General features: G+C 41.9%; 1 protein-coding gene across 6 annotated transcripts; it reads right to left on the reverse strand.

The window, feature by feature from the left end:
• Positions 1–365: 365 nt before the first annotated feature.
• Positions 366–9,830, reverse strand: RBM12B (RNA binding motif protein 12B). Of its 6 annotated transcripts, none has more exons than XM_033203603.1 (4): positions 9,668–9,830; positions 9,416–9,483; positions 6,127–6,175; positions 366–5,260 (listed from the first exon to the last, which is right to left on the reverse strand). In XM_033203603.1, exon 4 carries the CDS (start codon positions 5,230–5,232, stop codon positions 2,254–2,256), a length of 2,979 nt encoding a protein of 992 aa, XP_033059494.1. In that variant the 5' UTR covers positions 5,233–5,260; positions 6,127–6,175; positions 9,416–9,483; positions 9,668–9,830; the 3' UTR covers positions 366–2,253. The 6 variants fall into 6 exon arrangements, with proteins under 6 accessions (XP_033059494.1, XP_033059495.1, XP_033059492.1 ...); XM_033203604.1 differs by having other exon boundaries at positions 7,638–9,483; XM_033203601.1 differs by lacking the exon at positions 9,416–9,483.
• Positions 9,831–24,651: the final 14,821 nt, after the last annotated feature.

Consider the following 24,651-nt stretch of genomic DNA (forward strand, 5'->3'; position numbering starts at 1 on the left):
CTCCAGCCTGGCCAACAGAACAAGACTCTGGCTCTTAAAATAATAAAACTACAAAGCTTATGTTTACTATAGCTGGCCTCTTATCTACCACCACCATCCCACCTCAGCCTAGTTTGAAAAGCAATTCCACAGTAAGTAATCCCTCATGTTAAGCTTCATCTTAGCTTTATTCCTTTGTATTTGAGAAGTATTTTTTAACTTTCCATATATTCAAGATGGGTGACCAAATGAACCATCTATACAATCTCTGCTCAATTAAAAATATTTCTTTCTTTCTTTATTGTGCTTGGTTTGGATATTCCAAACAATGTAACATTATCCTAGCTACTTACAAGCTTAAAGAATCATACTGCGGTGCTTTTTTGTATCAAATTTACCTGTTTATTCATTTCATAGTGAGCAGGATATTCACTATTTAAAACAAATTTAAGCAGATTTGTTAGATTTCTTTAAATCACTGAAAAGTAACACAAAAATACATATAGGTAGTAACTAAGTACTGACAAAGTATTCTACCTATGCAATATCCTATTAAATGTCTAAATTACCCTATGCAAATTCAATTGTATTCTTATTTACTCAATGGGGAAAATCTGGATTACAGAACTGAGGAAAATTATGTTTTATGAAAATTATAAAAGGCCAACCAGAGTCAATCATGTTGAATAAAATGAACAACTGTGAAATATAAGCCAGTAATATACAATGTGAGTATCCCAAGAGAAATCCTGGATAGAAAGAAACTTTTAAAGTCACTCGGAGTTTTTAAATTAATAATGTTAATGTTTGAGCTTAATGTTTAAGCATGCTGGTTTTACCTTTTTATGCTAATTTTAAACCAACAACCGAAGTGAGAAAATATATCACTTATCCTTGAAAGTATCTTTAGCATGGTCTTCCTAATTAAAAATACTACTTAAAAAAGTGAGGCAGCAAAAGCATGAACTGGAGTCAGTGGTCTGTCTGGGTTAAAACTGGCCCCATGATTTATTACCTGTGACTTCAAACAAGTTGCTTAACCTCCCACTTCATTATCTCATTTGTGAAACAGAGGTAAATAATTAACCCTGTACTCATAGGGAATACTGAGATTATGCATGTAAAGTGCTTACAGTGCCTAGCACATAGTAAGTGCCTAATAAATGTTAGCCATAAATATGGGTACAGAAAATCAAATTCCCTATTTGCAAAAATGTACGCACTAAATGCTGAATATCAAAGAAGTCAAAATTCAACCACACAAGTCTTAACAGTTATGGAGTCTTTGCATGGACACAAAGTTTTGAAGCTAAAAACTGAGAACCTAATATTACATGCAAGTTATGTGACTCATCAGTAAATTCTTCCTAGGAAAACTATACCATTTGTCAGATTCTTTCCAGCATAAGCCTGAGTCCTCTTGCACCTATAATTAGATTCTTATTTTACTGTCTTTTGCGTATGTTGTATTAATCTTATTTGGTTGATAAGATGTTGAAGAAACCATGGAATTATACACAGCACTATACATTATTACTATAGAATGTCTGGTCCCTCCCATCATAAATATAGTTTAATGAAGTTACTGAAAAACTTCACAGTATCAAGCTGCAATTCTTTTTTCTTTTTATACAAATACAAGTTAATTAGTTCTATTAAGTTGCAATTTTATTGTTATAAAACTTTGTAAAGTTATGAACATGGAAACCCTAAGAATCACCTAAGCTTTTTACATAAGTAAATTTCAAGTTGACAGTCTGTCCATTTTGAACTATTTATAATTAACAGGACACTTAACACAGTAATATCTCAGACAAGGAAGAGGGCATTAATTCTGCAGGCAAGTAGCAATGAAAATGCCAAACCTGAACAGTCACTATTTCCTTATACAGTTTGAGTAAACGATGTAGACTACAGAATGAAAAAAAAAAAAGTGAATATAAAATGTATCTTCCCAAAATACAACTCAACTTCAATAAGTCTTGAAGCTTACCCATGACATCAACAAAAATGAATGAACTCAGGGAATTAGTTCTTTCTCCCCATCAAAGAAAAAAACAGCATATGTAATTTTAAATTAGAAAAAAAATTAATGGCAATTTGCAAGCAAAAGAAAACCAGATTCACATTCTACTATTTACATTTGTTCTATTCACAGGTCAAAAATAAAGTATTTCATTAGATAATTTTAAAAAAAACACACTTTTTAAAACAAATGTATTTTACTCCATCAATACTGCAAGGAAGATAACTGAATTTAGAAATGCTCTCTCTCTACAGCAAAGTTAACTTAACTTTTCGGGGCCCAACTGGCCTATCGTTTAGATCTTTAATAGCAGCCATAGCTTCGTTATAGTTTATCATAGCAACAATGGCTTCCCCTGTAGGTAAGCCTTGCTCATTATACTGTATTGAAACTGAATCAGGTATGATTCTGTAACCATGGAAAAAGTCTAAAATTTCATTAACATTAGCTTTAAATGGAAGATTCATTATCTTAATAGGAGTTACTCTACCTGAACCACAATTTATCTTTGGATCAGGCATAAATCTCCCCTCAGGAAAACTTCCCATATTATGCTTTCCAAAATCAAACTTGCCACCTTCTGGACGACCAAAATTCACAAAAGGGCGGTGACTTCTAAAATCATCAGGCGGGCTCCTAAAATCCTCACCAGGTCTAAAATTGTCAGGAAGTCTCGGGTCCTCCTCCGGAGCTTCCCTAAGGTCTTCCTCTGGGAGCTGCCTGAAGTCCTCATCAGAAGGGCATCTAAAATCTTCCTCCTGGGGGCTCCTGAAGTCCTCATCAGGAAGGTGCCTAAAGTCTTCATCAGGAGGGCCCCTGAAGTCTTCATCTGGTGGGTGCCTGAAATCTTCCTCTCGGGAGCGCCTGAAATGCTCCTGAGGCGGCCGCCTGAAATGCTCCTGGGGCGGTCTCCGGAAGTGCTCTGGGGGTGGGCGCCTGAAATGTTCTGGGGGTGGGCGCCTGAAATGCTCTGGGGGTGGCCGCCGGAAGTGCTCTGGGGGAGGCCGCCTAAAATGCTCTGGAGGTGGTCTCCGGAAATGTTCTGGGGGTGGCCGACGGAAATGCTCCTGAGGTGGCCTCCGGAAATGCTCCTGGGGTGACTGCCTGAAGTCTTCCTCAGGGGAATGCCTGAAATCCTCCTCTGGGGGACGCCTGAAGTCATCCTCGGGTGGTCGCCTCCATTCTCCCTGAAGAGGCCGCCTAAAGTCCTCCTCTGGGGGCCGTCTCCAGTCCTCCTCAGGTGGCTGCCTGAAATCTTCCTCTGGGAGCCACCTGAAGTCCTCCTCAGGGGGTTGCCTGAAGTCCTCCTCGGGGAGCTGCCTGAAGTCCTCCGTGGGAGACCGCCTGAAATCCTCCTCCGGCGGCCGCCTCCAATCCTCCTCAAGGGGCCTCCTCCAGTCCTCCTCCCTAGGGTGCCTGAAGTCTTCCTCCCAAGGACGCCTGAAGTCCTCCTCAGAAGGCCGCCTGAAGTCTTCCTCCCGAGGTCGCCTGAAGTCCTCTGGGGAGTGCCTGAAATCCTCTGGGGGGAACCTAAAGTCCTCTGAGGAGTGTCGGAAGTCTTCTGGAGGGTGCCTGTCAGGCTGCCGGAAATCCCTCTGGGGATGCTTGAAGTTATCCAGTTGCCTCAAGTCTTCTAGCTGATGTCTGAAGTTTTCAAAAGCACCAACTGAGTATACTGGTGGGTCCTTTGAGTCAAATAAATGAGAATGGTCACCTCGCTCATGTGACTCTAAGCGAGCTTGCATTTTTTCACTGGACATCAAGGAAAAATTTACACCAAACTCCTGCATTTGTGCCTCAGATATAAGTCTTAATAATACCTCTGTCCCTAAGAATCTTCGTCGGTTTAAACGTTCAGCTTTCATGGCCTGTTCTTCTGATTTAAATTTCACTAATGCTTCTCCCAGACCAACACCTTTGTCATCATAAAGCAAGTAAATGTCATCCTCAGCAAGAAGAAAGTCTGCAAAGAACTTCTGCACTTCAACTTTTGTAACATCAAATGGAAAATTTCTTATATAGATGCACAGCTTTTGGCCAGAGTTACCTTCTTGAGAGTATTTTTGTGAAACATGTCCAGGCCTATCTCTCTCTACTGACCCTGATCTCTTCTTTTCATAACGTGCAATGAACTTCAACATTTGTTTTCTAGAAATTGGATCAATATGAACTGGACGATACTGTAAAACAGTTTTATGTAAACTCAGAGCAGTATTATAGTCTTTCAGGGTCTTGAACATCACAAAGGCATATCTTGTTCTGTTTTCATCTTTATATAAAAACCTAATCTGTTCATCAGTCAGATCAGTACCTCTAAAGAAATTTCTTAAATCTCTTTCATCAATACTGAGGGACAGATTTTTTAGGTGAACATAAAATCCAAGAGGGGAACGAGAACGTGTTCTTCTGGGAGATTTTGAATGAGACCGTTTTCGAAAATGTCTATCATTAATTCCTCTTGGTGGAGAATGTTCTTCAGATCTCCTAAGAACGTCATCCTCCTTAACTGCATTACCACCAAACTCAATCCACTGTTGTTCTGATCCTTGCATTACTTCTATAAATCTTGAACCCATAAAACTTCTATGACATTTAAGACCTCCTGAAGCATCAACACATGAAGCAAATTTTACTATGGCATCACCATTATTTCGGCCATCATGATGTTTTAAGAAAATTACTCCATCCACGCACAAACCAGAGAAAAAGACACGTACATCATCTTCATTTACTAGGTAAGGCAAACCTCGTAGAAACAAGAAAGGATTCTCGGCCTTCAATGGCCTTGTCTTTCTTGGCCTTAAATTACCATGTCCTGTACCATTAGTATGAAACCCAGCATCTTGATTAATTGAAGAGCCATATCCGGAATTACTTGCTTCTTCCTTAACAGACTCAATAAAATTAGACAGGCTGCCAACCCCTGAAGTCCCAGATCCTGGACGCCCTCTTCCTACACGATCAGTCCTTTTCATTTCTATAGTCTTCTGCATTTCTGCCTTGCTACTAAGAAAGAGCTCTACAGATGAATCCTTGATAAACCCTCCTGAACGACTTATGGCACGTCTTGCATCTTCATCTGTTGCAAAAATAATAAAAGCCTCCCCAATTTCCCCTCCAATTATATGCACTCCTCCATCAGGAATAGTCAATCCCGTGAAGAAGTGACGAATATCCACAGGCCCCGCAATAAAAGGAAGCCCCAGTAAACGGATGACTACAGCCATGCTGAGTTCAAACCACAGCAATAATGACCTGCAGACAAAAAGGTACACATAATAGCAAGTCTTATTTTTGAAGTACCTTAGCCCAAACTAAGCTTAATAATTACCTGGTTCCTGCTTCCTTCAACATTTATAAATGAAAACAAGATACAAGTTCACAAAAATACTGATCATATCTAATTATTAAAGAAAACTTTCTCCCATCTAAAAATACAAATAAACCAACTACCTTGAAGAAACATTTCGTATCACCTATTCTATACAATAGGAACATCAAAAATATCAAATCTTCCTTTGTAGGTCTGCCAAATGCTGCTTCACAAGAAGACCAAACTACTTTCAGACTCATTTAGAATCTTATCTTCTACTGAAACATGACAGCTTTGTAGATTATTTTATCAACTGCAATGAATTTTACATATTTAGAAAAGTCATCTATGGTTAGTATGTAATTTCTGCTCATGATAATAAATTGCCTACCACTGGCCAGACACAGAGAACAAAAGCCAGGGCCAGCATGATAGCTCACGCCTATAATTCCAGGCTTTGGAAGGCCAAGGCAAGAGGATTGCTTGAGGCCAGGAGTTCAAGACCAGCCTCGGCAACAGAGCGAGAGCCTGTCTCTAAAAAGAAAAAATTAGCCAGGCAGGGTGGCATGCACCTGTAGTCCCAGCTACTCAGGAGGCTGAGGCAGGAAGACTGCCTGAGCCCAATTTGAAATTTTCAGGATACAATGGGTTGCAACTGTGCCACTGCACTCCAGCCTGGGTGACAGAGTGAGGCCCTGTCTTTAAAAAAAAAAAGGGAACAGAAGCCATGGGTACCTAGATGTACTATTCTATTTCACATGTTTTTTGTCAAGCCTCTGTAAAAAGCCTTAAACTCTGGATATCTTACCTTTTTTACAATTTCTTGGAGACCTGTTAATTCTGTAAAAGCAACTTAACTGTGGAAAGAAAATGAAATATAATTAATCCTCGAACCCTGTAATTTATCTTAAACAATGCCAGATTAGGATATCCATTTCAGAATTACCTATCAAATGTGAAGCAGTATAAGGAACCACAATTACAGGTGTTACAAAATGGTATTTTGTTCCAAGGGGAAATTAATCATCCTCCTGCAAAAAGGAGATACAATATCCAAATAGACATATAAAAATTATTTAAAAATTTAAAACTTGCTGAAAATTGAACAACTGCTCCTTGATTGGAAGTAGCATGAAAAAAGGAGTGACTGAAATGTTACATATTTTGAATGTAGTAGTAGTTACACGGGTGTATAAATTTATCAAGGTTTACTGAATTCTATCCTTGCGGTCTATACATTTTGCTGTACACAAGTTTTACATCTACTTCAAAAAACTGTTCTACAAGTAAAATCTCAATACCAAAAGTTAAAAAAAAAAAAAAGACCTTCAATCATTTTGCCACATGAAAATTCAAAAACCTAGTACATATTTATATCCAACTCTCGTGCTGTTCTCCTCCCTTTCAAAACATAAGACCAAATCAAATTAAGGCAACCATTCAAAATTACACAATAAATGAATAAAACAGCAAAGCCTGAAATTCAAAAATCAATTTTTAAAACAATAAATCCAAACCTATGGGCTACTGTTTGGATACAATTTAAAGGTCTACCTAAACAGCTCACATGTCTGAGCATAGAACCAAATTTCATAATACCAGTATAATTAAGGCAAATACTACAATATCCCTAAAGTTAAAAATCTCAATAGCACTCCTTATACTGCAAAAATATTAACTGGTAAAATTCTTCTCAGCCAAACAGAAAATGCTATTTATCTTATTAGTAATGCCAATAGCAGATTTCCATTTCAAACAACTATTCTGCACTCTACTAAGGAAACCCAAATGATGATGTAGAAAGTAAAAGTAAAAATTAACCTGGAATACTGGGATTACCAGTTTACTGAAAATCTCAATGTATTTTTTTTTTTAAAGAAGTTTGTGTTTAATACTTTCAGGGATACCCAAACTATTTCACGAAGACTTGTCAAAATAATAATTATAATTTACACTCACTTTTTTTGGTGGAGGAGACAGGGTCTCTCTCGCTCTGCTACCCAGGCTGGAGTGCAGTGGTGCGATCTTGGCTCACTACAGCCTAGACTTACCCAGGCTCAGGCAATCCTCCCACCTCAGCCTCTCAAGTAGCTGGGACTACAGGTGTGCACCACCACACCGAGCTAATTTTTGTATTTTTTGTAGAGCCAGGGTTTCACCATGTTGCCCAGGCTGGTAGGGAACTCACGGGCTCAAGCAATTAGCTCGCCTCAGCCTCCCACAGTGATAGGATTTACAGGTATGCTCCACTGCGCCTGGCGTAATTTATGTTTTCAATGTACAAATAAATGTTACGTTAATCGAGAATCCAGTACTTACACTTAAGTACCACTGTTCCCCAAAGTGGGGGTCTGAAGATATATTCACTGAGGTCTGTTTGTTTTCCTTTAAAAAGGGTCCATAGATTAACTAGAAGCTAAACTAGCAAAGACATCAAATTACTTCGCACATTCTACATCTGAAAAATATTAATGAGGTTTGCTATTCAAGTATTTGCACAATGACAACCAAAAAAAAGCCTATTTTCTTCAACAAACCAGTATCCATACAAACACTTCAACAAAAACTATAAATGGCTTCTGGAATGCTTATCCATATTAAAGTCCCAAGACTCCTTCCTATGCAAATTGGCTTAGCTACTCTTTTACTGTTAAGGTATTTTAGAAAGCACCGTAAGATATACATATTCTTGTCTCTCCTAAGCTTTTTTTAAAAATTTAAAGGGATTTACCCTGGGAACATAAATTCATCTACAAGAGAAATTAGAGACATTTCAAGGAATAATTATATTTCAAATTCAAAAAAATCTCTAGTAAGATCTTTTAACTAAGTAGTTTCATGAGCACAAATCTCATGAATTCCAATTCAAGCAGACTATTTAAAAAGCTTACTCTCATTTGCCACAGTTAAACACAACTAATGCTTAAACCTCTCTGCCCTTGAGACAGTAGGGTAATGTACCATTTATGCCTCCACAGTAACACACGTTGGAGACCAACTATAAAAGACCAGCTCTCAAAATGGGCACTTCTGTGGTTCCAACATGCTATTTCCTTAAGCAAATTCTCCAGAAATTCAGCTCTTAACACACGAAATTACACAAAAGCAAAACACGAAAATTACCCTAGTCTGCAATTAAAATTTTGCATTTTTCTAGTTATGAATGCAAAAAGTATTATCGTGCCTTTGTGTTCATTTGAAGACAATAATCTGTTAAAATTTCTATGAAAATAAGAAAGTGGGTCCCTAAAAGGTCACTTAAGTCAGTGAAATTAAAGCGCATTTTAAATAACTTCTATTTTTATACAACGATTCATCCCACTTAATCACCATTATAGCTAAACAATATGTAATGTGTATCTTCTAATCAAGATTTAACGGGATACGGAGAGGGAAACGGGAGGGAGGCAGAATTTGAATAAGTAATATCTCATTAGATCCATTTGATTTTTAACTAGCGAAGAAAAAGTCACTTTGCAGATATGGTGAGAGAGAGAATTTTTTTTAACTCTTTGCGACTAATTCGTAAAGCCCAAAGTCATGATGTAGCATATTCACACTCTAAACGTGAGTTTCCCCTGGAGAAAATAATCTACACCAACCCACAATTATTCTTTATGATGATCCACCTTTTATAATGTAGATGTTTAAAATAAAAACCAAAGGAATGACCAATGAGAGCCACAGTCCCTAAGAAGAACTGTAAATGAAGACGAATCCACACGGCACAGGATTTCTCCCAACATCCTCAAACGGGAATCATCCGAAGGCATCGATTCTACAGCCCAAAGCCTTTGTCCACAACTCCCAGGGGTCAGAGCTTCCTTCTTTCGCGCCAGGCCAAAGTTGCTACGTGGGATCCGACGTTGTTGCCAGACTTTCAGCCAAAATCAGCCTTCAAATTAACCTGGACCGCCCAACCTCTGTGCCTTTCCGTCACGCCGTCTCAAGGGCAAACATTCCACCCTAACTCGCCAGAGGGTGAATTGCCCCCAAATCTAACTGAAAACACTTGCCCTTCTCAAGCCTAACGAGCCAGGCCTGCAGCGCTTTTCTGCCACTACAAACTACGATGACATAGCAAAGAAAAAAAATACCTATGAAATCCTTCGAGATCTTCACTCTCAAGATCCCTGGGAAGCGCACATACACCACCACATGGAAGCTGACGGGAAAGGGAGAGTCGGTGTTTTAGCAAAAAAAGAGGGTGCCCTAACGGCAGGAGCTACGCTAGATACTGGCGCGGCCGCCGGTCCCGCCTTTCCCCGTTCTTCCGACTTGGTCGCCCAGCCCTCCCCGCCCCCGGCGCCCCGAGGGGAACTGCTTCGCACTTGGCAATAAACACACACCACTGCTGCCGAGTCGGACACACAAGGCCGGAGGCTGAGGGCACTCCTCGTCGCAGCAGCCTCCCCAGAACACGTAGAGCCCTCAGTGAGCCTAGAAGAAGATGGCGCCCACTGCCCCTCCGGTCCGGACAAACGGACGTAAGATTTCTCTGCCCATGCGCTCTCCAGGCGTAACCCACCACCACGCTTGCGCACGCGCGCTGCCGCTCACCCGCTTCCCCTCGCTAGAGGAGAGGAGGCGGAGCCCCGAGTTGGCTGAGCTTCTGCGCATGCCCAGATTGTGCCCAGTCCAGGGACCTCGATTTGCAACAGGAGAAATTCGGAGACACAGTCAAGGCTCACATGGTAGATGTACTGAGACTCTTCGGTAGACAACTGTGGAAGTACAGCGCACAAACTTTCAAGATTTCCAGAAGTTAAGGAAAGAGATGCAGAAGCAGAGAAAAGGCTACTTGTCTTTTCAGTGTTGCATTACTGTGTGGCGTAAAGCATCTTCTAAAAAGCTCCTGTGGCCGGGCGCGGTGGCTCACGTCCGTAATCCCAGCACTTTGGGAGGCCGAAGCGGGCGGATCATTTGCGGTCGTAGTTCGAGACCAGCCTGGCCAATAGGGCGAAACCCCTGTCTCTACTAAAAATACAAAAAAAAAAAAAAAAAAAAAATTAGCCTGGCATGGTGGCGGGCGCCTGTAATCCCAGCTGCTCGGGAGGCTGAGGCAGGAGAATCGCTTGAACCCGAGAAATGGAGGCTGCAGTGAGCCGAGATCGCACCGCTGCACTCCAGCCTGGTCAAAAGCGTGAGACTCCATCTCAAAACATAAAAATAAAAAAGCTCCTGTAGACCATAGAATACCACAGAAAAGGTAATTTTACTGCCTTAGATGTTCACCAAGTACAATCCCAACACCTGGGGGCTTAATAAATGCATGCTTAGTCGGTTTTATAGGTATTAATAACCTTGTAAAGTGTCTTTATAAATTTGTTCCCATCTTCTGAATTTTTGAAACAAGAGAACAGATGAGCCAGTACTGAAATTTAAGTAATGAAAAATCACTATTACAGGTATACTGTGTGATGCCTGCTACATAATAGCTGGTGAACAACCTTGTGTTTGGTTTTATCATTTGCAAATAACAAAGTTGTCCACCACGTTATATAGCTACTTGATGCGTTTGTGGATGGATTCAAAGCTCGTTAAGCAGAAAGTACATTTTAAAAACATTGTTACAGATGACACAAAAAGTGAGTTGTGGATCCCTTTCTCACTGCAAAATACCCATTCTTGAATGATAAGATTATAAGAAAGAAGAGGTAGTTTAATAAGTAAATAAAAAGATGGTTAACACAAATGAGAGCCATCTTTTACTCACTGGACAAATTATCCTCTCTGTGCCTCAGTTTCCTCATCTGTAAAATGGGGATACTACTAGTAGGGTTGTGGGAAACGTTCAATAAATATGTATGTCTCAGATATATGTAAATAAGTGAGACTATTATAAGTATTTGTGACTTGTTTGAAATGTCAAGATGATCTATAGAGAAGCAGAGGATGGGCCGGGCGCGGTGGCTCAAGCCTGTAATCCCAGCACTTTGGGAGGCCGAGGCGGGCGGATCACGAGGTCAGGAGATCAAGACCCTCCTGGCTAACACAGTGAAACCCCGTCTCTACTAAAAATACAAAAAACTAGCCGGGCGCGGTGGCGGGCGCCTGTAGTCCCAGCTACTCAGAGGCTGAGGCGGGAGAATGGCGGGAACCCGGGAGGCGGAGCTTGCAGTGAGCTGAGATCCGGCCACTGCACTCCAGCCTGGGCGACACAGCGAGACTCCGTCTCAAAAAAAAAAAAAAAAAAGAGAGAGAGAAGCAGAGGATGTCATTCTGAAGAGCTAGGCTCATTGACTAGATATCATTTACCTTGGTAATCCATAGTTTGGTCCTGGCCTTGCAGTCTCAGGAACATGACCTTAAAAGTTAACATTTATTGGCCAGGCATGGTGACTCACGCCTGTAATCCCGGCATTTTGGGAGGCAGAGGTGGGCGAATCACCTGAGTTCAGGAGTTCAAGACCAGCCTGGCCAACATGGTGAAACCCTGTCTCTAGTAACATTACAAAAATTAGCTGGGTGTGGTGGCAGGCACCTGTAATCCCAGCTACTCAGGAGGCTGAGGAAGGAGAATCTCTTGAACCCAGGAGGAGGAGGTTGCAGTGAGCCGAGACCATGCCACTGCACTTCAGCCTGGGTGACAAGAGCAAAGCTCTGTCTCAAAAAAAAAGAAAAGAAAAGAAAAAAAAGTTAACATTTATTGAGAATTTATTATGTGCCAGGACATATGCATGATCTCAATTTATTTTTACAACTACTTTTGGAGGTAGGTACTATTATTATTCCTATTTTACAGATAAGGGAAACTGAGGCATGGAGGATTACATAGATTGCACAAAAAGCCAGGCAAAATTGAACCCTACTTGTTTCCCTGCAGAAGCCATTACTCTGTATTGCACAGAAAGAGGACTCTGTCCTCAGAGGCAGATTCTTCAAACAAGAATACAGAAGCAATACTCTAAGAAATAGAACAAGAGTTACCTAATCTCAAAAGGTGATTCTCAGTTAAGGCTCCCTGGAGACATCCTCACTCATCTTAACAAAAATAACAGCTGTCATTTAATGACCACTTACTATAGGACTCACCTGACCAAGTGTGCTCAGATCAGACCCTGTCCCCTGAGCAAGCTCTGACAGGCATTGCCAGCCTCCCATGTCCTCCTTCATTGTTCTGGGCTGACCACCCTCCTTCTATTCACACAGACTTTCTCCAGCGAGGACACTGTATTGAATGTCTGTCCATTTTGGGTGTTTTTGAGACAGAGCCTCACTCTGTCACCCAGGCTGGAGTACAATGGTACAATCCTGGCACACTGGGTTCAAAGGATTCTCGTGCCTCAGCTTCATTAGTATCTGAGATTACAGGCATGTGCCACCATGTCTGGCTAAGTTTTTCTCTATTTTCAGTAGAGATGAGGTTTCGCCATGTAGCCCAGGCTGGTCTTGAACTCCTGACTTCAAGTGATCTGCCTGCCTCTGTCTCCCAAAATGCTGGGATTATAGGCGTGAGCCACCACGCCCCGCCTGAATGCCTTTTCTAGTCTGCCCCTTGCCTTTCTTAGATGATCATACCATTATAATCAGAACAAGAAAATTCTGGTCAAGGTAATTTGAGCATAATCACATGATATTCTGGTTATTGAACAGTTTCTTATGCCTTTGGTGTGTCAGCATGAAAACCTAATCATTTTGGGAAATCAAGAGAAAATGAAGTTTCTCAAATGGAGAAACAGCAGACTAGACCCTAAACCTGGTGACCACACTGAGCTGTGGCCATTCTGTGACTCTGCTTGGATAATTAGCCTTCCGGGTGTTTCGCCACACTGCACCACCACCCACCCTTCATGGACAATTTTGGTGTCAGAGAGTTTTCAGCTGCCCTTCCTCGGTCTTTAGCATCCATACGAAGAGCCTTTTATCACTTGGTCTCAGAGTTCCTTAATCTTCTCAACTTCTGGGACCTTTATCTTCACAACTCATTCCTTGATTTCTACTCTGAGAGCCTCCATTCCTTGACTTCCAGTCAATTTGTAACCCAAGGTCCTGGGTTTTGAGTATGCACTGTGAAAAAGTACCCACTTATAACTGTTTCACCTTGCATTCTTGTTGTTTCAAAAAAGTTCTAGGAAGAAGCTCAGCCCCAGAAAAACAAAAACAAAAACCGTTCGGATCCAGAAATGCCTGAGTTGAAGATGAACTTTGGTGAACTCCCTTTACTACCCTGCTAAAATCCCCGCCCAGGGAAGAGCTTATTCACCATTTTCTATACATGCAACTTATGTAGAAGCATGATCGACAATTGTGTCTTTGCTGCCTTTACTCCACCTGTACATACAATGACTGAGCTAACCAGCCCAATAAAAGCACTGTTTTCAGTGTTGCTCGGAGAAGCACTGCTTTAGGAACTATCCCCAGTGTCCTCTTTACTTGTTGCAAGTAATGAAATCCCCTCGTTAAATCCTCCTTGGTTGTGGTCATTGGACTGTCACCTTCCAAGCTAACAAATCCACCCACTGTGTAGGTAACAAATCTAGCATTTATTAAGCATCATTGAGTATGAGTCAAGAACCTTGCTAAGTCCTCTGTACCACAGTTCCAGAAGAAGAAGAAGGAGAAGGAGAAGGAGAAGGAGAAGAAGCAGCAGCAGAGGCGGCAGCAGCAGCAGCAGCGGAGGAAGAGGAGGAGGAGGAGGAGGAGAGGAAGAAGAAGGAGGAGGAAAAGAAGAGAATAAGGAGGGGGAGGGGAAGAGGGAGAAGGAGAGGAAGAAGGAGAAGGAGAAGAAGAAAGAGCAACAAAAACAACCGCCACCTTGCTAAGGCTCCTGAAAGACAAAGATAGAAGAAGAACCTTGCTAAGGCTCCTGAAAGACAAAGATAGAAGAAGAAGAACCTTGCTAAGGCTCCTGAAAGACAAAGATAAAAAAGGTATTGTCCTCTTTCCTCAAAAAGCTCACATTCTAGCAGAGGAGAAAGCACACACAATCCACTAGTCATTACACACAGGAAGATGTGTGTGTAATGGGATTAAGTCAGTGGGCTCTCAGGGCAGGCAGACCCAAGTGTGAACACAGCTCTGCCACTCCATGACTGTGAACAAATTCCTTATATTTCTTCATTGAAAGAGTAAAGATAAGGCCAGGCTCAGTGGTTCATGCCTGTAATCCCAGCACTTTGGGAGGCCAAGGCGGGCGAATCATGAGGTCAGGAGATGAAGACCATCCTGGCTAATATGGTGAAACCCAGTCTCTACTAAAAATACAAAAAATTAGCCGGGCATGGTGGCACATGTCTGCAGTCCCAGCTACTCAGGAGGCTGAGGCAGGAGAATCGCTTGAACCCGGGAGGCAGAGATTGCAGTGAGCTGAGATCGTGCCACTGCACTCCAGCCTGGGTGACAGAGCAAGACTCTGTCTCAAAAACAAAAACAAAAAAAGCAAAAAGAGAAAGAGTAAAGATAATAGTACCCACTGTATAGGGCAGTCATGAAAAATGAATGAAATCATTAACATTCAGCACAATCCTCAGCACACAGTAAACTCCAGTATAAAGTAGAAATCAAGAAAGCTGGCTCAGAAATCAGAATATCATAGTTCCAAGCCTAACTCTGCTACTTGTCACCTATATCACTTTAGTTGCTGAATCTCTCTGTGCCTTAATTTCTTCATGTATCAAAGGAAGATGATAATAATAGGGTTGTTGTGTAGATAAAATTAGTATACACATACATACACACATATACACACACCCACACATATACATATAAACATTAAGCAAGACACGTAGTAAAGCACCAAGAAAGTCACATAGCATGTTTCTCTGATGTCCCTCATGCTCTTTGCCAACTTGTCTCCCGCAGTGGTCCTCAGAGATGCAACTACAAAACTCCTAGGGATTATTGGAGCATGATTTGGACACTGCTGATCAAATAAAGGAGCTTGGTCTGGTCAGTTGTGTGTGACAGAAGTTAGATTCAAGAGACTCAACAGAATTAACAAATGATTTGTGGTAGATAGAACTGAACAGGACCTCCAACTTCCAACTTGGGTAATTTTTTGCCTGAGTTAAATGGGAGTCTTGTCTCTGGGGTCTTGACTGACACTCTATCAATGTTATAGGTTCAGAAAGGAGGTATGTAGAAAGGATACTGGATAAAATCTCTTGGTTTACTGCTGCAGCTTTGGATCACAAATCTCAGGTGAATCCATTTAGTGAATGGGGCAAGACCCCATGTAAAACAGGATGTCCTTCTGCTTAGCCTTCCTTTCCCCCTGGGTACCATCCAATCCCAGGTGTATGAAACAGAAGAGAGCAGCAAGAGGAAGACCTAAAGCTCTAAAAACAAACTCTACAGAGAGAGAGAATTTAAGGAGAAAACCAAAAAGTGTAAACTCAAATGTTAACAGCAATAGGTTCTTGGGCTCTCAATGCAATAGAGATTGATACGAGGCCAAAAAAGTTTTCCCAGGCAAGGTTTCATTGGAGCTTATGCCAAGGCATAAGAGGGAGAGAATTCCTTGACTGACTCTCCAAAGAAAAGAGTCAGTTGGGCTTTTTTATTAGGCAAAGCATGGGAATTGTCATCAGGATTAGCGTATGCAGGTCAGCATTACTGGTTGCAGTGCTTATCTTGAGTAATGGGCCACCTGGTGGATTGGCCTGAGGCAACAAGGCTATAAATAATTTGTTTAATATTCCTTCCCAAGGTAGGGCACTCCACAACCTTGCTTACCTCCTAAGGCCAGTTCCTAGAATTCTTTAAGTAAAAGGACTCTTAGCAGTGTGATAGTGGTATGGATTTTATGATCAGTGGGAATGCATGAAAGAGTACTCTAAGTGACAGTGAGCTGAAACTGTGCCCTGTTCCTACTCTGTCTGACAAAGACCATGTCATATGGACACAAAAAATCTTCTGTCCTTTAGGACAGTGGTCAGAGATGTGGTCGCCTGAGAAGTTTCTACTGCCCACTGCACAGATGAAACCAATTCACTGACACCATGGGATTGCAGTACAGAAAGAGTTTATTATGCAAGACTGGCCATGTGGGAGATGGAGTTATTATTCAAATCAGTCACCCCAAAGGTTTGGAGGTTAGGGTTTTTCAAGGATAGTTTGGTGGACAGGGGATTAGGGAATGGGTGCAGCTGATTGGTTGGGGATGAAATCATAGAGGACTGGAAAACAATCCTCTTGCACTGAGTACACCTCTATGTGGGGGACGGGTTGCGGGGGCAGGCATAGGACCAATTGAGTCATGAGTCATGAATCCAGGTGGGGTCAGTCTGAAAAATATCTCAAAAGACCAATCATAGGTTTTACAATAGTGGTGTTTTCTATGGGAGCAATTGAGGAAGTCACAAATCTTGTGACCTCTGGCCACATGACTCCTGAGCAATAAGGGATTATAGAAACTGCATCTACAGTTTAGCAAATTTCAGGCCCTCCCATAATCTTAATCTTGTGCCCTTTCATTAGTTTCACAAGGGCAATTTTTGGGCCCTGAGCAAGAGGGGTTAGTTTTAGGAAAGGGCTATTATCATCCTTGCTTTCAAGTTAAACTAGAAACTAAATTCCTCCCATAGTTAGCTTGGCCTTCACCCAGGAATGAGCACCCCCAGCCTGTGAGGCTAGAAGCAAGATGGGGTGAAGCCACGTTAGATTTCTCTCACTGTCATGATCTTTGCAAAGGCAGTTTCAGAGGCTCTGTTGTCCTGGACCCAAACCCATATTGGCCCTCTATCCTCTTCCTTGTGATGAAATGAGAGAAGAAAACATCAAGTTCCCCTCACAGTTTGGAAGTCGACAATAAACTAAAGGAAAGAAATGAGACACGTTTTATTTTTTCCACTACAAAAAATGTGTATTAAATGCTTACAATGTAAAACAGGTGTGATGGCTCGCACCAATAATCCCAACTACTTAGGAGGCTAAGGCAGGAGGTTCGTTTGAGTCCAAGAGTTTCAGGTGAGCCCTGGGCAACATAGTGAGACACCCCCAACCCTGCTTCTCAAAAAATTTTAAAAATAAAATAGCCAGGTGTGGTGGTACACACATGTAGTCTCAACTACTTGGGAGGCTGGGGCAGGAAGATTGCTTGAGCCCAGATGTTCAAGGCTTCAGTAGGCTATGACGGCACCACTGTACTCCATCCGGGGTGACAGCCTGAGACCCAATCTCTAAGAAAAAATAGGAAAACAAAATAAAATTGGCCAGGGGTGGTGGCTCACATTTGTAATCCCAGCACTTTGGGAGGCTGAGGTAGGAGGATCACTTGAGTCCAGGAGTTTGAGGCCTAGGCAATGTGCCAAAACCTCATCTCTACAAACAATACACAAATTAGGTGGGCATGCTACTGCCTGTCTGTGGTCTCAGCTACCCAGGAGACTGAAGTGGGAGGATTTCTTGAGCCCAGGGGGCCGAGGCTACAGTGAGCTGTGTCCATGACACTGCACTCCAGCCTGAGTGACTAAAGTGGGAGGATTGCTTGAGCCCAGGGGGCGGAGGCTACAGTGAACTGTGTCCATGCCACTGCACTCCAGCCTGAGTGACAGAGACCCTTTCTCAAAATAAATACAAAAATAAATAAAAATAAAATAATGACAGAAATAAATGCTTACAATATGCCAAGCACAGTGCTATGCTAAGGAGGCAGTGGTGACCAAAACACACACATACACACATACACACACACACACACACACACACACACGATCCTTGCTTTCACAAAGCCTGCAGTTCTGAAAAGTAAAACTAATGAAAGAATTACCCAACTAAATGTGAATTTACTACAGTGATAAGTGCTATGGATGAGAAGTCCATGGTACTCTGAAAGAATTTCACAGGAGAGCCTGGCCTGGTCAGGAAGGGTGGGAGATGTTCCCCGAGGAAGTAATGAATGAGCTGCTTGGAAAGGAGGAGTTAAAAAAATAAAAGGAAATTGCTGGGAAGGGGAGGGAGTGGTCCAGGCAGAGAAGCGAAAAGGCTTGGCAGCATCCAGGGAAGGAAAAGAAGGCCAGTGCAGGTACAGAGCACAGGAGCACACAGGACAATGCAGGGCTGCAAGAAGAAGTCAGACCATGCTGAGGGTTAGGGTTCATGTTAAGGACTTTGATCTTTCCATCGGAAAAACAGCAGGCAGCTGATATATTAGGACTTGCATTTCAAAAGAGTACTCCAGCTGAGGTATGGAGAATAGATTAGAGAGTGGTAAGAGTATGTTCATGAAGACAGGTTAACAGGTTATTTTGGCTTCCAGTTTAATGTGACAGTTTAAACACAGGTATTTATCTCCACTCCTTCTGGAAATTCTAATAAATAACAGAGAAGAAACTTTTGAAAAGACAAAAACTAACAAGAATAAAGAGAATAGGGTAAGAGGAACAGCAATAAAACTTTGCAAGCAGGAAGCAAGTGGATAGGTGATAATTTCTTCTGTGGATCCAAGAGAGCTGAATCCTAAATTAACAGTGGGAAGAGCTAAGAAGCAATCTTATATGCACCAGAGAAGTCCTCAAAGGCTTAGGAGACAATAATATCTTCTGTTTATGGAGGGGAGTGAAAACAGAAGTGATTGAACATCAACTTTCAAAGCACTTTCCTTCCAATACCTAGAAACCTGTCTCTGTCCCACTCCAACAAAAGATTGAAAGTTTATTCTCAGTGCATTTGCAAACAGGGATTCTATTTAATATATGTAAAAAGAAAGGCATCATGTGAACGATGAAACTCACACCCTCTAAATATTACACCCAGGATTAAAATCTCCAAGGAGAAGAATCTTTCTGAGAAATTTGATAATCTCAATAGGATAGGGAAAGGAGACAGGAAGAATGAGGGAGTGCCCTAAGAAACAACCCAGGCAAGTCACTCTACAGATTGTTGCCTGGTCAACAAGCCCTTCCTATCTTTGTAGAGCTTCTAATTAGCTTGTCAGTGTACTTACTTTTTTTTTTTTTTTTTTTTTGAGACAAAGTTTTGCTCTTGTTGCCCGTTCTGGAGTGCAATGGCACAGCCTCAGCTCACTGCGACCCTCACCTCCTGGGTTCAAGCAATTCTCCTTCCTCAGCCTTCTGAGCTGAGTAGCTGGAATTAAAGGCATGCACCACCACGCCCAGCTAATTTTCGTATTTTTAGTAAAGATGGAGTTTCACCATTTTGGCCAGGCTGGTCTCGAACTCCTGACCTCAGATGATCCACCTGCTTCAGCCTCCCAAAGTGCTGGATTACAGGCATGAGCCACCGCGCCTGGCCACCCACTTTTGTATGTGTGTAAATGGCAAAAGATCACCAGATTTAGGAGGACAGCCTTTTATACAAAACATAACTTCGAAGAAACAGATTATGCAACAGAGGAAAACTTTAAAACACTACTTGTAATGTACTCTAGGAAATAAAATATTGCAGCATGGAAGAATTTAAAAATACCATAATTAAGATATAGCCAGAAAACAAATGAGAGCGCTTAGAAATTAAATTTATAATAGAAGAAATGAAAAGTTCAATGCAATGTTTGACAGATAAGCTCATGAAAATCTTCCAGAAAGTAGAATCAAACAAAATAAAATGAAAAATGAAGCCTGAGGTTGGTGGCTCAAGCCTGTAATCCCTGCACTTTGGGAGGCCGAAGTGGGCGGATCACCAGAGGTCAGGAGTTCGAGACCAGCCTGACAAACATGGAGAAACTCTGTGTCTACTAAAAATAACAAAATTAGCCAGGCATGGTGGCACATGCTTGTAATCTCGGCTACTCGGGAGGCTGAGGCAGGAGAATCACTTGAACCCAGGAGGCGGAGGTTGTGGTGAGCCGAGATGGTGCCATTGCACTCCAGCCTGGGCAACAAGTGCAAAAAAACTCCGTCTCTCTCTCTCTCTCACACACACACACACATACACACACACACACACACAGAGGCTGGGTGCAGTGGCTCACGCCTGTAATCCCAGCACTTTGGGAGGCCGAGGCGGGCAGATCACGAGGTCAGGAGATCGAGACCATCTGGCTAATACGGTGAAACCCCATCTCTACTAAAAATACAAAAAAAAAAAAAAGAAGAAAATTAGCTGGGCGTGGTGACAGGTGCCTGTAGTCCCAGCTACTCGGGAGGCTGAGGCAGAAGAATGGTATGAACCCAGGAGGCAGAGCTTGCAGTGAGCCAAGATCATGCCACTGCACTCCAGCCTGGGCAACAGAGCGAGACTCCGTCTCGAAATAAAGAAAAGAAAAAAGAAAAATGGAAAAATAATCTGAGAAAATTAGAGGAACAGTCCATGAGGTCTAGTATCTGAAAAACAGGGTGTCCAGAAGGCAAAAAAAAAAATAGAGAGAAAGTCTTCAAAGGAATAGTTAATAGAAGAAATCATTTCCCAGTGTTAAAGGTCATGAATTTCTTTGCTGGATTGCAACGTTACAACATGTGTTCCACACAAAAGATGACAATGAAACATGCCCAGATGTATCACTGTAAAATTAAGAAAAATGAGAAGGTGGGGCACAGAGAGGAACATCCTGAAGACTTCAAGTGAGTAAAAAACAAGTTACACACAAAAGGTTAACAAATCAAAAGGGCACTAAGTGTCTGGAGATTGGGAATAAGCACAGGGTTCACCACACAAAGTACCCCAGCTGTAAGATCTGAACCTCACTAATTCCCCTTTCTGCACAACCTCCACTTCTGTTTTTCACCTTCTTTGTAATATTTTAATTCATTAATCTTGTCTTGAACTTACTTGCCTTTAGCTTTTCTTTATTCCTGCCCAGAAAAGCACATCCAGAGATTCAAAGGCAACAATAAAAAACAGGGCTTAAGAGTGTGGGCTCTGCATTATCCAAAGCGAACTTGTCACAGAACAAACCTCAAAATTAGGGTTCAGCCTGAGTGGCCATGTAGGTTCTCAGCTTCATGCAGGAAGGAATTCAAGAGCAATCTGACAGAATAAAGTGAAAGCAAGTTTGTTAAGAAAGTAAAGGAATAAAGAGTGGCTATTTCATAGGCAGAGCAATGGCATGGCCTGCTAGACTGAGTATATTTATGGTTATTCCTTGATCATATGCTAAACAAGGGGTGGATTATTCATGAGTTTTCCAGGAAAAAGGTGGGGAGTTCCTGGAACAGAGTGTCCTCCCTTGTTAGACCATATAGGGTAACTTCTCTAAGTGGGCATGGCATGGGCAAACTGTCATGGTGCTGGTGGGAGTGTCTTTTACCATGCTAATCCATTATGATTAGCATATAATGAACAGTGAGGATGACCAGAGGTAGCTTTGGTCACCATCTTGGTTTTAGCAGGTTTCAGTCCTCTTCTTTACCTATCCTGTTTTATCAGCCAGGTCTTTATGACCTTATCCTGTGAAATCGGTCCTGCCAACCTCCTATCTCAAACTAACACAGGAAAGAAAATAAAATACTGTGTGTTCTCACTTGTAAGTTGGAGCTAAACATTGGGTACAGATGGACACAAAGAAGGGAACAATAGATACTGGGTGCTACTTGAGGGTGCAGGGTGAAAGGAGAGTACAGATCAAAAAACTACCTATTGGGTACTATGCTTATCACATGGGTAAGGAAATAATCTGTACCCCAAGCCCCCGAGACACTCAATTTACCTATATAACAAACCTGCACATGTACCTCTGAACCTAAATTAAAGTTTAAAACAACAGCAACAACAACAAACCGAAGAAAAGTATGGGCTCTGGTGTCAAATTAACAGGGTTAGAATCATGAATTAAGTGTGACCTTAGAGTCACTTATACTTTCCAAGCCTTGGTTATTTCATGTAAATTAAAGGTGATGATAACAGTCCCAATTTAGGATCAAATGAGATATTGTAATACCAGACACATTAAAAGTGTCTCCATGGGACTAGCCCAAACTGGGCCTACTCTGTTGATAACAAAATATCGTGTTACCTTTTAGATATAATAGAGCCAAAAACTGCAAGTCATGTAGCCCAGGCATGTACAATAGAAAAAGCTTGGACCTCTAACAACACCCAAAACCAATGAATCCTTTCCTTGGAACCAAGAAGACCAGGACATGACTGGAACCTGAACTTGGAACTCTTTCAAAAGTGATGGGTTCATTTGACTGGAGGATCGGGCCTAAAATCGGCCTCTACGTACCTTTTTCTAAATGGTCAAATTTTAAGTCCTCCAATCAGCCTGCCAGGACACATTCGTAAATCCTTTCCCTTGGCTTTCCAAGCCCGTGAGTTTACCCCAGACGCCAAATCAGGGAGACAGATTTGAATGCACTCCTATATCCTTGCTGAACAGTTGTGCAGATAAAGCCTTTTTTTCCTCAAAAGCTTGTGCCACATAGTATTGGCTTCTGTGCGCACATTGGATACAGAGCTCATTTGCTTGATAACAAAAACAAGCTATTAATACCTATTATTTCTATTATTATTCACCCCCCAGCGCCCCACCATGTTAAATATTCCTATAACTTTCATTTCTGCCCTAAAATTTTATTTATCCAATAAATTTTTGCTTAGAAGCTATCTGCCACAGGTATCTTCCTTTAATATCACAACCATCTACCCAGCCACCCAAATCAGACTGGAAGTTATCCTTGATTCTGTTTCTTTACTTCCTATGTCCAAATCATAAAATTCTTATAATTCTTCTTCCTGAATAGCTCCTTTATTCATCCTCTCCTGCCTCTCCTTTCCTCCATGGCTCCAATTTAGACTCTAGATTTCTACCTTAGCCTCGCAAGTGGTCTCTAACTCTAAAAGTTCCCATGTATTTGTCCAGGATTTTTTTTTTTTTTTTTTTTGATACAGGGTCTCTGACATCCAGGCTGGAGTGCAGTGGCACGATCACAGCTCATTGCAGCCTTTGGGCTCATTGACCTCCTGGGCTGAAATGGTTCTCCCGCCTCAGCCTTCCAAGTAGTCGGGACCATAGGCATGTGCCACCCACCCAGCTAATTAAAATAAATTTTATTCGTAGAGGTGGAGTCCCACTATGTTGCCCAGGCTGGTCTTGAATTCCTGGGCTCAGACAATCCTTCTGCGGTGGCCTCCCAAAATGTTAGGGTTAGAGGCATGAGCCACAGCACCAGGCTTAGATTCTTTTATTCACAAGAGGTGTAAAGGTGATCTCATTTTATATACATGTCAACTAAAGATAAAAATAAGGCTTTTAAAGACTCAAAGTTAGTTTTATTCGGAGTCTTACTGAGGAATGCAACACTGGGGAGTCGTTCAAAGAGTTTATGTTATACTGCTCCAAAGCAGCGGTTCTGCCCACAGTTTCTATTATCAAGGGATGGAATTCTGCATGTGCTCAAAAGTTACATTAAACATGCTCAGAAGTTACACTGGAGCAAAATCTCATCAAAGTTTTGGTTGGAGAGTACATCTGATTATAGGTTACAGAGGAATAATCTTTAATCCTGTCAGATGTTATCTTACCTACAGGAAGAGGCAAGAGCTATGATCACTGAACGTGTCTTTTTAGAAAATGAAGTGATTCAAGCAACAGTTTTGGAAACCTGTGCTCTATCCTCGTACTGTCTTCAGGGCATTCTTCTGGAGGACTGTGTTCAGTCACTGAGTCAGGGGCTTTGTGAAATTCCGCTGGCAACAGAATGAGCAAACATGGTTTCTTCCGTTTCCTACTTTGTCTCACATACATGATTTCCTATGCTCAAACCTGGCAGGAAAGATTTTTTATTTTTTCAGTGCTTGAGCTATAGTAATCCTTCACTGAGTTTTAAGTCAGTGGGTTTTTTTTTTGACATCAAATTGTTAAACTACAAGTCATGTTTCCTTTAACGTGAAAATTACCTAGTCTGAATAAATTCTGATGTAAATATAACTCGACAAATTATGATATTTTCAATTTACGATGGGTTTATTGAGGGGAGGGGGCAGCCCTATCGTAAGTAGAGGAACTCTATACACTTTTGAAAATACCGCTGGGGGCCGGGCGCGGTGGCTCAAGCCTGTAATCCCAGCACTTTGGGAGGCCGAGACGGGCGGATCACGAGGTCAGGAGATCGAGACCATCCTGGCTAACACGGTGAAACTCCGTCTCTACTAAAAAAAATACAAAAAACTAGCCGGGCGAGGTGGCGGGCGCCTGTAGTCCCAGCTACTCGGGAGGCTGAGGCAGGAGAATGGCGTAAACCCGGGAGGCGGAGCTTGCAGTGACCTGAGATCCGGCCACTGCACTCCAGCCTGGGCGACAGCGCGAGACTCCGTCTCAAAAAAAAAAAAAAAAAGAAAAGAAAATACCGCTGGACTTCAGGGTTAGCCGGCCTCTAACCCACTCTTTACTGGACCTGCCAACTTCGCGCAGGGTTGGTAACCTAGCAACCAAGCAACACCAGCAGTGACTTCCGGTACCCAGACTTGGGTTGTCCAATCAGCTCAGCGG

The sequence above is a fragment of the Trachypithecus francoisi genome, unplaced genomic scaffold, assembly GCF_009764315.1.
Source record: "Trachypithecus francoisi isolate TF-2019V2 unplaced genomic scaffold, Tfra_2.0 Lachesis_group7, whole genome shotgun sequence".
NCBI classification, from domain to species: Eukaryota; Metazoa; Chordata; class Mammalia; order Primates; family Cercopithecidae; genus Trachypithecus; species Trachypithecus francoisi.